This window comes from Ochlerotatus camptorhynchus, unplaced genomic scaffold (genome assembly GCF_037179485.1).
Source record: "Ochlerotatus camptorhynchus isolate MF236.1 unplaced genomic scaffold, CSIRO-AGI_Acam_v1.1 ptg000231l, whole genome shotgun sequence".
Classification (NCBI taxonomy): Eukaryota; Metazoa; Arthropoda; class Insecta; order Diptera; family Culicidae; genus Ochlerotatus; species Ochlerotatus camptorhynchus.
Genome location: NW_027040721.1, coordinates 1,388,870 through 1,403,481, shown reverse-complemented (window position 1 = coordinate 1,403,481; position 14,612 = coordinate 1,388,870). Strand labels below are relative to the sequence as shown.

General features: G+C 39.9%; 1 protein-coding gene across 4 annotated transcripts in view; it reads left to right on the top strand.

Moving 5' to 3' along the window:
* Window positions 1–14,612, top strand: part of side (sidestep) — a 671,279-nt gene that overhangs the window by 515,870 nt on the left and 140,797 nt on the right. For all 4 annotated transcript variants that reach the window (XM_065225556.1, XM_065225558.1, XM_065225557.1 and 1 more), the window contains one exon: window positions 1,089–1,388. In XM_065225556.1, the coding sequence (XP_065081628.1) occupies window positions 1,089–1,388 (300 nt within the window). The remainder of the gene's footprint in view (window positions 1–1,088; window positions 1,389–14,612) is intronic.

Below are 14,612 nucleotides of genomic sequence, written 5' to 3'. Positions count from 1 at the left end.
GGCTACTTTTTCTCCAACCTTCTGGAAACTCTTTCCATTCATTGGCAATTTTCCGCCAAATTATTCCACTTATTTTTGCTCCACCGAGAAGAACACCTGCCAAACGTTCCGTGCGCTTACTTCGTTCAAATTCCATTCGTTCTTCTACAATTACTCAATTTTTATTGAAATTGTTCAAATTCCAACTATCCGATTGGGTCCGTAGCAATCAATTTCCCCCCAAACCCCCAGCCGGTGCAGACCCCCGCCCTAACGAAGACGAAGATTCTATTAAATTCAATGGAAATGGAATTAAAATCCCTTTTCCCATCGTTCCAATTATAAGAATCTCCGAAGACGACGACACGGAGTGCGGTCCATTCATTTTGTATCGGAGTCCTTCATTTGTTTCATTTTCAATCAAGTGTACCCGACACCCACACACACACCCCCGCTTCACGTTCATCTGCATTCTTGTTAGCAGAGCAATATTCCGAGAAAATTCGAATTCCTTTCACTCCTCTAAGATACGTTTTCTATTCATTTACATTCTTCTGTATTTCGATATGCAGGGGAAAAAAAATCCTAGCTGGAAATTGTTTTAGTCGATCCTGGGCGAGCGACAAGTACCTACTCATGTAACAGAATCACGCCCTCGCCTCGCTTTGGCACGCTCCCATGACGTCGTCCTATATAATGAATGCAAAGCCCCTGGCGAAAAAAAAATGGAAGAGATCCCGAAGTGCCATCTTTAAACGCCCTCTTGAAAACGAAATTGGTCAAAGCCTGGAGGAGCATCCTCGTCGTCCTCGCCAAGTTGCTGGGTTCAAAGCGAGCAGAGTGGAATGAATATTTTCATAATTGATTCGCCATAAGAGGTCGTGAGTGTGGGGCGGGACGTAATAAGGGTCTTCCAGAATTTAATATCGTCGGGAAATAACACCTGATGGCTTGCAGAGCGAGGACTAATTGTCATTTTGGAGATACTTCCATTCTTCAATTACGAACTTTCCGTTCTTGAGTGTGTTGACTTTTCTCTCCAATTTCTTTCGAACATCCAGATTAATTTCACCAACGCTAATCCATTTGTTCTTCTCCTTTCTCTCCAGTTGCACCCCGCTGCAAGCCGGGCACCGAACAGCAGACCATTGGCTCCCTCAACATGCACTCGATGAACGTCAAGTGCGAGGTGGACGCCGACCCACCGGATGGGGTCCGTTTCAGCTGGACCTACAACAACACCCGAAACGTGTCGCCGGTGCTGAACTCACGCGTCAGCTCCCAAGGACTGGTCAGCTCCATGACCTACCTGCCGCAGTCGGACGCGGAACTGGTGACGCTCGCCTGCTGGGCCATGAACAGCGTCGGGCGGCAGACGGTGCCCTGCCTGGTGCATATTCTACCGGCAAGTAAGTATGAGGGAATGAATCGAGTTTTGCACTTTACGGAAATGTGAAGGGGAACTCGGAAGGATGCTCGTTAGGGCTGAAAAGGGTTTGATTTGTCGCTGGCGGTGTTCAAAGAAGATGGTTTTTTGAAAGGGTATATTTAAAGCTCAATTGTTGTGAAGCCAGTAAAGGTCCCGTTTATGACTTAACCAATGAAATGTTTGTTGTGCTTAGAACTAACTCTTTCGGTAAATAGATGTAAACAGACGTATCTAGAAAGAGCCGGAATTTGGGCGTAACAGCTTTTGTAAACAATGACTTCTCTCGATGGTTTCTAGAAAGTCAAGGCTCGCGTTCAAAAATCAACATTACCATCAGGTAGGGGAAGACTTTGCGTTGGCGTGCCTTACATTTTTTAAAATCATCGAGAGAAGACATTGCTTACTAAAGCTGTTACGGCCTAATTCTAGCTTTTTATACAGTGTATCTCAAAATTGAGCGTACAGCTGTCCTTTAGTTGTAGAAAAACGGCTCTAAAAGCACAAGGTACTTCTCTAAATTTTTGGTTGCTAAGTCATCATATATTGTTCAATAATTGGTAAAATATTGGTCAGTTTAGGTTGAGTTTATAAATAGTTTATAAACTTATATTTTATAAGCTATATAAAAAAGAACGCTTCTTTCTTGAAAATCATTATTTTTTTAATGAAATGAACCTAACTTTTCGAAATTTTGTTTATTAAAATAAATCTAACTTCATACCGGCTTTTCCATTAAAGTCCAAAGCTATAGCGATTAAACAATAAACATCTGTTCAACCACCAGCTGAATTTAAAATATAAATATATAAATCTATTCACCATGTTTCAAAAAGTTGTCCACTCAATTTTGCGATACACTGTAGATATGCACTTTGATGTGACAATAAGACGGAACCGGGCGACGATGACAAAGTGTAGAGGTTTGAAACCAATGAATTCGTGCATTGATATCCGATTTCTGCACGTCGTCTCCGTTCCGAAAATACACTAATTGAATTTCAAAATGCCGTCCGGCATCGATTTCTGGCCTTTTCTCTTCTAATACTTATAAATAATAAATGTTTGACGATGTTCCGTAGACCGGAATCAGCCACCTTGGGCATTATCCTAATGGTCTGGTTCATCTGAACTATGTTGCCGAAGACAGCAAATTGTTAGATGGTCAGGATCTTGAAAAATAACCTGTGCTAGAAGATCACATGTAGAGCTTCCATCCCGGGATGAAAATCCCGGAATTGTTCCATTTCCCGGGATTTACGAATCCCGCGAAATAAATTTAGAAATCCCGGGATCGCGTGAATCCCGGATGTTTTTATTTTATTTTGAGACTATTTTACCCCTTCAAATCTTTCTTGGAATATCTGTAGCAGAATCCAGAACTTTCACATCTTATGAAATATATCTCTTCCCTTCGTTTGTCATTCACACAGACATCACTTTTTGTATATGATCATTGTACAAGAAGGACTCGTGAAAAATAAGATCTAACAGTGAAACAAACCGTGAACATTTCGATTAAATTTTATAATCGCGTATCTATATGGTACATAGACGAAAATCAGGTTGAGCGTTGTGAGATGTCCATCATTCATAGTTGATCGAAAAACCATTGAAATGCATTGTTAAGATGGTTGGCAGTACGTAATGATGCTAGTGTCAACTGATGAAAAGACTAAGTATTTGCAGTTTTTAGAGTCCTTCCTTAGATTAGCGAGCGGAATCTTGTAAAATGATTACTCCTTCTGGAGGAGCTCCTATATGTCACCGACTTCTATCTTGGCTTGCATAGCTCTCCCTCGATGTCATTTGTTACGTTCAAAGCTATGCATTACCTTCACCCGTTAGTATGTAATCAATGTAATCCTAAAGCACGGCAAAATAGTTTTTGCAAATACATTCATAAGAGAAATCATCCACCATAATCATCTTGATCTGTACGGACTATTGTGAAATTTGACTGACTCGAAGAAGTTGACGAAAAATCCCAGGATTTCTTAGAATATTCAACATATTCAGGGAACTTTATATAGGCTTTCAGTTCATGGAACTGAGTTTAAGTTCCAGAAACTTCTTGAAAGTACACGAATCTTCGTATAACTGATGTTCACGGATTTGTGATGATATCTCTAGATATTATTCAAGATTTTCCAACTTAATCAAGTGTAACTGTTCGTTTTTCCTGGCAAGTTCAGTAGCAAGAGACCCCTCGAGCTGGGTCTCAGGATCGGCTTACTACTTGGTTATCACGAGGAACTTCGCGGACAAAATGTGCAGCGTACGGTCACCTGACTAGAAATACTGTGTAGTGTGAATTTAATGATTTAAAGATTTGCTTTGATTTTGAGGGTTTTTATTTAACAAATTGGTGTGTTAGTGGAATTGGGTTAGATTTCTGTAGTCTATTTTTCTGTTTGTGGGTGTGGATAAAATTAACTGTGTTCTTCGGTACGTACCACTGCTTATTCTGGCGTCCTGCGAGCGCTCGCTGCTGCTGCTGCTGCTGCTACTGCTGCTGCTGACGACGAGCTGGCAAGCTGATTCCCAAAACAGTGGGTAATTACTGTTTAACCGCACGATGGTTTGGCGGGGTTTGTCGATGGTATGTGGCTGTGTAAGCCTTTCAGGCGTCCCCCCTCGTTGACGGAGATTGACACGGCCCAGGACGATACCAGAGTGACCGTGTCAAGAGGGGGAAGGCTCCTTTACGTTTAGGGGTTTCGCCCCCGAGCTTGAAAATCCTCCTTACGGGCGGCTGACCCAGAGGTTGGATTGGTCCTTTGCGGTTAGACGTAGCAAACCGAGGTCTACTACGCCGAATCGTGTGCACCTGGTCGAGCTTCTCACCAGACAAAATGGCGACTTTCAGTCGAATTAACACAATACAAAAAGGTCCTGACGAATCCGCCATCTTCTCCCTTTTTCGCTGGATACCACTCACTTAGCAATGTGAAGGACACTTTAAAATATGGCTCTTGTGCACACGAACGCCTGTAACTTTATGAGCAATGGCGCTCCTCCTTATTCTCATCAACCCCGTTGTAGCTTCTTTGTTGCTGTCCGTGAGCTTGGGGGGGGGGGGTTTGTTATCACCACCTTTGTAAATTTTGACCCACTTCGCCTGCTGGTCTACTCTTCTATCATTTAGTTGTTGTACCCACTGGCTTGCATGCGATTCACCCCACTTATTTTGTACAAAATTCAAATTCTACTAACATATAACATTTTTAATAGACACTAGATACATTTTTACTAACATACTAGCCCTACTACTTACCCTAAATTTAACCCAACACCACTTAACTCTAGAGACGTGACTGTACACAAAATAAAAGCAAAAATAAAAAAATACTAACAATTTGTAACAGTTGGATACACAAGTAATGTTCTGAAGATCTGCAAGTGTTCAAAAATTCAACAGACGTCTCTTAGATATCCTTCCAAGATGGAAGTTTGATTAGAGAGTATTTAAGGGATATACAGCTGGTCGGAGATTTAAAGACCTCGGGATGTTTTTCAAGACTTCAGGCTGATCAATTATTATTCTTAAGATATTTAACTGTTCATAAAATTCAAATAACGTCTCTAGAAAGTCTCTCAATATATCTGGTTGATCAGATATTAGATATTGGCTCTCTCAAGATGGCAGATCGGTAAGGAAGTACTTAAAAGATCTCCAGCTGATCGAAGATTTCAATTAAGTCTTTTGAATATTTTTCAAGGCTTCAGGTTGAACAAATATTATTGTGAATATATTTTCCCAAAACTGAACGTCCCTCCCCTTGGCTAGTTTTTGCACCTTGCTGTTGGTGGGCGGGCTTAATTTCATGCTTTATAGTGGAGTATTGGAGACGGTAGGTTTATGGTCGGTGTTGCTGGCTCATGCCGCGATAGAATGGCGACATGGGCAGGCGATGGGGATTACTAAGCTTCCCCTCTCTGATAAACCACTGCATGAGAGAACCAAAGATCTAGTCTAGCAGTGATAGTATCACACTTGTTACTCCTTTTATTGAGAGCCGCGTCGTAGTACGCTTACGTATAGGCACTGATGTTGGGTGTGATGCTGGCGGGTTTTGCCGCAAATCACTCTTATTTTATTTATTTTTTACGCAGATAGATTTATTTGGGTTTGCAGAAAGTGCCCAACAGTGCTCCTTCTATTTGCGTGACAAGCTTTCATTGTTGTTTTCATTGAGGTATTACTCAGAAAACAATGTTAAACATCATTTTTGTACATGGTATTGTAACTAATCTTATATGTGCTTCATTTTGATTTGGGATAAGTGTTTGAACTATGGCTCGGGATTTCCACTGTGGTGTGCTTCTATTGTGACATGCCCATATGTATTTTTGTGGTGCCACATAGTGGAAATGTGAGAGCGTAGTTGGAACATTTACCCTATACAATATACAATTTAAAATTAGCTTGGAAACTAACTTCAAAGTGAAGCATTTTAGTCACTTGAAGGTGTCATCTGGGACGAACAAAGATATAAGATAAGATATGTAAAAGCCAGAAGTACTTGAAACACGTTAAATTGTAGTTTAAAAGCATGGATTATGTACGTAGATTAGAGATTTCAGTTATTTATTAAATAAACTTCAATTATAGAATTCAGAAAGCTAATTAACATAAGAGATAGGACGCGGGGGGTCCGCTTAGGGAGGCGACTAGCCTATGAAGTTGTATAATAAATCTTCCTATTTAGTGTATTTGTTAATTACAGACAATGTCAATAGCGAAAGTCATATCTTCAACCAGGCGCTTACGAACAAGTGAAATTTTAGGAAAGATGTGTTAAATATGTTGATAGGTTTGAAATAAGAATTAGGATTATTGTGCTTTAGTTTTCGGTAAGGTATGATGTGTCAACAAAGCCCTTTTGAGCAAATTTTCAAACATCAAATTGATTGAGTGATTTATTGAAAGACATTGCGTTGCGAAAATTGACAAGTCATACATCTAACATAGTAGGAGTAGCAGTGTCGCATAATCTTATCACAATTGCTGCAAATAGTGCTTGAGGGGCCAGCAGGGCTGAATACGGATCAAAACTAACATAACTACTAACACTAAAATGATCCCGGAACTAACACTTATCCATTGCACTTTTAGTTATTTATTAGTTTTATTTTTCTACTAAGTCATCTATGCTTCTTTCTATTGTTTGGATCAAGTACAACTAATACTAATCTACCTTTATGTATGTTTTACTCCCTTTTAACCCATTATCTTTGTGAATGGCGAATCATATGACGTGAGACACGTACAAGCTGGAACTCAAAGAATTACTTCGAACAGGATGTCAAACAAATTCAGGACCAATCCAAATGAGACCAGAAACCAACAAAGCATCGGGGAGTTATATATTCTGGGAGAGTTATTTGATAAATAATCAAAAAGTGGTAAGTTAAAATCAGAGCCAAGGATCATGAGAGGTAATTGTCAATAATTCATTAATTAGTAGAAATCTCGATAACTTTTTCAAGGGAGCGTATCGGCTTTTGTAGGCGGTGCGTTTGGTCGTCGATTTGGCTTAACTGGTGGCTCGCCCACGCGGGCTGGCACTATCATCAGATAGGGGAAATTTTCCTCTACCTGCTGGTGGTGTTGATAAGCGTGTGCGAGCTGCCGGTTGCGCCGGATCGACGATCGGATGCATTATTTGCAGGAGCTGGTGCTTCCCTTTGAAAAAGTAATCGAGAAATAACCATATTATCCTGTAATTGATATTACTATTTTTATATATCAATGAAATTAGTCATGACAGAGTAACAGATGGGGAAGGACAATAGACACAAGTTGACACAATAAACAAGACAAGTGGGGGTTAATACACAAGACAAAATGACAAAATAAGTGACGACAGAAGACAAGACTGGGACGAAAATCAACCTTTTAAAAAAACAAGAATGCGCAATTATATTATCAAAACTATTTGGATCAGCACAAAAACAACAGTGACCAAACGAGCACCATAGCCTAGGAACGTCTGTGTGTTGATTTAAAATAGAGGCTCATAGAAGCAAAATTTACCAATAAAAGGGGTCCAGTGTAGAGTTTTAGCAAGTTGCTGCCACTGGATCACTACAAAAAAAAAAAAAAAAGATATTTTCCCAAAACTGAACGTTGAATAAGAAGTATTCAAAATATCTCCAGCTAATCGAATATTTCAGTGAAGTCCTGTGAATAATTAATTGGATCAAGTTTTATTCTGAAATATCCGATTTTGGTTACATTACTCATATTCAACATATTCGGGAAGAAGCTTAAAATATAAAGTCAAAAACTTCATTTATTGAACAAAAATCTTCATATGCTAGGTTAAAATTTAAAAAAAAATCCATTGGAGGTTTTCTTCAGCTTCCGCATGTCTTGAAATAAATTCACATATCATGAAATGTCTTCAAAATGAAGATATGACTTTAAATCTGGTGTTCCTAGTATTGAAGAAATCTCATTTTTTAATCATTCTTCGAAGGAGATGCTACATCGTTAAAATAAATTAGAAACGTACGAATATTTAAACAATTTACTATCTTTATTCATTTCCCGGGATATCGAATAAATATTTACCGAATCCCGGGATGGTGGAAACCACCGGGAAATGGAAGATCTATTCACATGCACCCTAGCACTGCGTAGAAAGAAAATTGTGAACTAATTTGACTGTCATCTAAAAGGCATCAATCACCTACACAAATATGCCAATGACTGTAACGTAATAGAAGGTCAGAGTGTCAAGAAATTTAACATGCATACTAGAGCCACGTAGTGACATAACAACTTTGCCTAAGACATATTTTTTTTCTAAACTAGTGCCACCTGGTGAGAGAAGCAAAAGCTTCGATGTCTTCCATCTGAAAGTTCTTCATCATCTAAACAACTATGCCGAAGACATCAACTGCCAGGATGATAAAGGTATCTCAATACAGCTTACACAGGATTTTCGTATGGACACTAGTACCACGTGGTGAGAAAAGCATGAACTATTCTACCCATGGATACAAACAGCAACATCTTAGAGATCGTCAGGATCTCGAGACATAGCCCTATAAAAGAAACGTACCTGTGCACTAGTGCTGCTTAGTGAACAAATCAACACAAGGCACATAATGGAAAATCACTTGTACACTAGCGTCACCTAGTGAAGCAATTATGAATTTATCTGTTTATCTTTTTCAAAGACAGAACATTTATAAATGGAGTTGGTGGGAAATGCTATCTAACATGAAGCTAGTTTAAGAGTTATCATTAGCATTAGCATTAGGATCGAACAAGTTGCACAATATCGTAGGTGGTACGAATTTAAAAGTATTATGAGCAAAACGTATATCTATTAATGGACCGATGGTAGGTAGGAAATAATTACTATCTCCCCCGGGACCACTGTGAAGCGACTACTTCGGGGGGTGGCTGTGCTCATGCACTTGTCGTACTCTCAGCGCTAGCTGGCGTTGCTAGATCGCTGCTCTTCTCTCCATTTACGCTGCAGCTCTGACATAATCTGTGTGACTGCCCTGCTGACGGCATTCCAAGAGTCCTCCTCTCGACACATTTCATCAACGACATTCTCCACGTTAAGGACGGGCATCGAATGTCGTTGATGAAATGTGTCGAGAGGAGGACTCTTGGAATGCCGTCAGCAGGGCAGTCACACAGATTATGTCAGAGCTGCAGCGTAAATGGAGAGAAGAGCAGCGATCTAGCAACGCCAGCTAGCGCTGAGAGTACGACAAGTGCATGAGCACAGCCACCCCCCGAAGTAGTCGCTTCACAGTGGTCCCGGGGGGATCCAGGCAGAGGAGAGAGTAAGGAATGGGTTTTAGTGGAGCTGCACTAGGCAACTAGTGGATACCACACCGTGCCACCTTCACTACAGGCCAGGTTGTGTTTGTGTGTGTGTGTGTTTGTGTGTGTGTGTGTGTGTGTGTGTGTGTGTGTGTGTGTGTGTGTGTGTGTGTGTGTGTGTGTGTGTGTGTGTGTGTGTGTGTGTGTGTGTGTGTGTGTGTGTGTGTGTGTGTGTGTGTGTGTGTGTGTGTGTGTGTGTGTGTGTGTGCGTTTTTTTTGCAAGGAGGAAACCTTCAAAAGGCCATCGTGACACCGCTTGATGACTAGGCGCACAGTCGCAGTGACACGGTGTGCACTACAACTTCCTTGGACGCCTTGCCCTTTCCCCCCGGAACCACTTGCCGGATTTCTTCGGAGGGGCCGTGCAATTACGCACCTCACTTTACATCAGCCAAGTGGCGCTTCCAGATCGCTGATCGTCTCTCCAATTTTTGAGCCATTTAGCTCCCAACGTAGTCGCGTTCTACTCGGTTAACCCCCAGCGGTGGATTCAGCCTACTCCGACGGAGAGTTCTCCCGGCTTCGGCTTCCACTTCGCACTTGTGTGAGCACATTACTACTTTCTAGCTGGTCTTCTCGCCATTTTCGCTGCAGCGCTGACATGATCTGCGTTACTGCTCTGCTGACGGCGTTAAAGGTGCCCTCCTCTCGACACATTTCATCGACGACCTTCTCCGTGCTAAGGGCGAGCATATCCTCTCGCACAGCATCAAATCTAGGACATTCGAAGACCACGTGCTCTGGTGATTCTTCCACATTCCCACACTCCGGACAGAAGGGTTACGTTGTGTGTCCTGCAGGTACTTCCTGAAGCAGCCATGACCAGACAGGAACTGCTTCAAGTGGAAGTTGACTTCTCCATGCTTCCTGTTCACCCAGGTCGAAAGAGTCGGTATTAGCCTGTGTGTCCATCTACCGTTCTCTGCTGCATCCCACTCCTGCTGCCACTTAGCCATCTACACCGTTCTCAACATTTTTCGTACTCCTCTAGGTTTCTCTCGTCATATAGCACTCGTAGTCCTCCGCCAAGGTGATGCCGATTGGGATCATACCGGCGATAACGCATACTGCCTCCATCGAAATGGTTCGGTACGCACTCACGGCTCGCATGGCCATGAGCCGGAACGTACTGCTTAATTTCCTTTGGTTCTGCTTCGTTTCCAGCGCTTCAATCAAAGCTGGAACTCCGTACCTTATTATCGATGAAGACACACTGGCCAGAAGACGCCTCTTGCTGCTGCTTGGACCAGCTTGCGTTTATGACCTACGCCGCCTTCTCGCAAGCATATTCGATGTGGCTGTTAAAGCTTAGCCGGTCGTCGATCATCACTCCCAGATACTTCAGCACTCGCTTCGAAACAATGGTGTGCTCTCCAATGGTGATTTCTCCTCCGAATTCCTGTGAAGTTCTTCTGGAATAATTCTTACATTTTCAAGGAGCATTCTGAAGGAATTCGAACCGGGATTCAGAATAAATTGATATGATGATATGGAACTACCACTCACTGTAGTCAGTAGACTGTGCACTATCCTCGCTGTTCGACTTGATGAAGATTAATAACCTTTAATTGTACTCAGTCTGCCATTGTATGAAGGGCCAAAACGGTTTGTGTGAATCCATGGGCAACATCGCCGGACGTACATTCACGGGTTAAATAACAATCTCCTTCCAACAACGGTCATACAACCGGACAAAAAACAGGCCATCCAGCAGAAAGATGCCCTAATGATTGGGGAGAAGAGCCCTCCATCTATTCCCGAAATGTTAAACACAGGGAGTTGGCATTTCGATTCTCCCCATCCATTTCGCTGCAATCAGGTACCCTGGTGAACCCTCTTGTACCTATCATGTTTCATAAATAATGGACTGAAAGTTAAGAGAAAAATAAAGGAAAGATCGCACCCGATATGTTGCAAAGCAATCCATTACATCATGATGATTTCGAAGAGCTCCTCCCCTCCCCAGAGCGGCTGCTACTTCTTCAACGGGTGTTAAAAACAGCACTCTTGCCTTTCCTTCCTCGTACAGCAACAGAAACCCCCCAACAAACACGGAACACACTATAGCTGCTCCGACTAGAGGAATCTCAGCAGATAAAAAAGGACTGCGACACAACGGCTTCAGTTCGCCAGTATGGAAGACACAGCACCAGCCTTTCACCGGTCGAATCAACTCGCGACCAACGCCGACATCAGAACCGACGCGTCCAATAGCGGCCACGACACACTTCGGAGCAGGATACAGATTGAATTACCCGCAAACTTAATGGATACAATTCCGATCCTACCCCTCTTGATTATCATCTACATCTCCTTTTAATTTTTAATCAATCAATCACAGAATTCTGAGGAGATCTTAAATTGAATATTGATAATAATTTCTAGAGAATCTAATTCTGAATATAAATAGAAAAAAATCGTTGTCGTATTTGTAAGAGAACTCATAGGAATTTCAAAATAGTTTAAGGGAATTTCTGAGAGGGTTTTAAAGAGAAGAATTCAAGGGAAATTTGAGCATTGTTTCCACAACAAATAGGCGTAGCGTTCCAGGAGATTCTAAGGAAAGTTTCATGAGAACTCAAAAAAAAAGTTCAAGAGATTCTCTCAGCGGAATTTTGAGAAAAATCGCAAAGGAAGTTCTGAGGAAACTATTTGCTGAATTCTAAAGGGCCTACCCAGAAATTTCTGAGGAACATTCAAAGTGAAAGTTAAGGAAAGCTAAAGAGAGAAATTTAATCATTTTTTTTTTGCGATGATTGAGGAAAATCTTGAACGATCTTGGACTTAACAAATGTTTGAAACTCTGAGACATGGATGTTTATTTTAGATCTCAGACTTGATTTTTGGTATCTCATGCTAAGAATTATGCGCTTGAAGAAATATTCAAGATTAATTAAAATATTCGAGATACCGAACTTAGAATTTTGCATAACAGAAACTAATGAACAAATAGGTATAAATAAATATATTTTAAGTGTTGGTACGGCCAAATAAAAAGAACGCTGTACTGTTATTGAAAAGTGTTTATTCCGTTTTGGCTCGCTTCAAACTATAAATTTAAGTTAGGTTTAGATTATAGGTAACCTCTTACAAATCAGAGGCCCTTTTCTTCTCAGGCCTTTTCTCTGGCTGTGCAAGTTAGTTTTAGTCCTAGTTTTAGTTCTAGTTCTAGTTAGAAATCAATATAATTAGGTTGTAGATTTTAGGATTATTTACCGGTAGAACTTGAATAACAAACGAATTATTTTAAACACTAGATTTAGTAAATAAAATACTTTTTCATCCGCGTGTGCTTGATTCGAATGGATGACGTCTTTTCCGGTGATGTGTATGCTGTCGATGCCGTCGCACGTAGACTATAGTCACTATTTTCATAGTCTGGCGAATAGAATCTCGGGAACCAATTGAACTGTCAAATAGCGGAACCAATCGAGCAAATCACGACCAACAACAGAAAAGAGCACATCACATTGCGAACAAAACATCGGAAACCCTTTTCTTGAGACTCAAGGCTCACCTAAGCAAACTAACACCCGAGTTTACACCATCTTTGGGTTGGGGCAAGTTTCTAACATGAAGCCGAAACCAACCAACTCTGAAAATCGTAAAGTTCATGTATGAAGTAACATAAAAACACTTTGAATTCAAAAATGCTTAGAATCTTGAAAAACAACATATAGTGGGAGACGAACCAGCCCAGGGCTGAAAGTCTCCTTAATAAAGATATTTAAAAAAACATATAGGGGAAATGGCTCGTATTTTGGCCTATGGATCTAAGATTGGGCCTATCGCTAAAAATCTGCTATTTATCGATTTTGAACGCGTCATTGGGGCGGTACAAATAGATATTGAAAATTTTGCCGATTGCTGAATTTATGTATAGGCCCAAAACATTACATCCATTTCCCCTACATAATTTCAAGAGAAAATTTTCATTACGTCGAAAGTAACAAAGGTAACCAAAGTCGAGCTGTCAGTGTCAATCGAAGCTCCCGCTATTACCCTATTTACTGTCCGAATATAGGATCACATCCCATTTTAAAATTTACTTTCCAGTCCAATTGTTTTTTGACGTAATCACCTTCCGATCAAAATATTTTTTAATTTTACTAAAGTCACCCGATTTCGATGGAAATGCCGTTTGTCTTAAGTAACAGCGCAGTAAACCCATGAAAAGTGTACGTTTGTCGTTTCGCTTCATCATTATTAAAGTGAATAAATCGAACTGTGTGTTGCTAAGATGATTTCGGTGGTCCTTAAATGATGAATGTGATACATGTAAGGTGACGTGATAGATATTTCTCCCGGATACCCTGGTAAATAAACTTTGACTTAAGGGTAAGTTTACCGGCCTGAAAATAAAAATTTAGTTTTGGCACGTTTTTATTTGTCTAAAAATATTGGGAAAAATTATCAAAAATCCAAGAAATTCATTTTATTCCTAAGATTTTTGACAAAAATTACATGCAATCATCTTTTTTCTATCTTATCATGAAACAAAATTGGACTATCAGCAAAACCGAAAAGTCGATGTTTTGTGGTTTTTTTGAGTCCAACTTTATGCCATGATGACTTAAAAAAATATATTTTTTTACCTGAATTTTCTATAGAAAATTAGAAAAAATATTATTTGTTAGATATTTTATATATTTTTCCATTTTTTTTAGAAAAATCGAAACGTAATTATTTTTTTCGGAGCGGTGAACTTCCCCTTAAGTAACATTAGGGGGCTACCAAACGATATACAATAACTTTTGACTCAAAAACCAGTATTTTTTAGTATGACAGCTAGCGATCAGCTTTGTATGATTAAAACCCTGCTTAGTATGTTAAACATTGCTATCAATATGAGATTTTGTGAGTTTAATTGGAAATAGGAATAACTTTTTGGTCATCAAAACTAAACTTTAATTTTCTCGAATCGGTGCGAATGGCACTTTTAACATAATGAAAAATTGCTCTTGATTTGTCAATTCATTAAAAAATACTGGATAACTGTGCACACAGTTTTAACGTGCGAAACACAATATATCAGCCTTCAGCTGGTTAGTCTCTTAATTTTGGTACTTTTGTTTTGAAAAGTTTGTTAACTTGAACTTGTTAACTGAATTTTGCTGAATTCCCTTTTTTTTGCAAAGCTTTATTAGGGTGATATTGTAAAATGTTGTTAATTTCGTTACTTTTGTAAATTGTGCAAATTTTTAAAATTTTTATATCTCAATGTTTTTGTTGAAAATTGGTTTTGTAATTTGAAGATTTTTTTTTTGAAGTTCTCGTAATTTAGTAAATTTTATAATTTAACCAATTGTAATATTTTTGTAATATCTGTTCATTTTGTTTCGTAAAATGTTG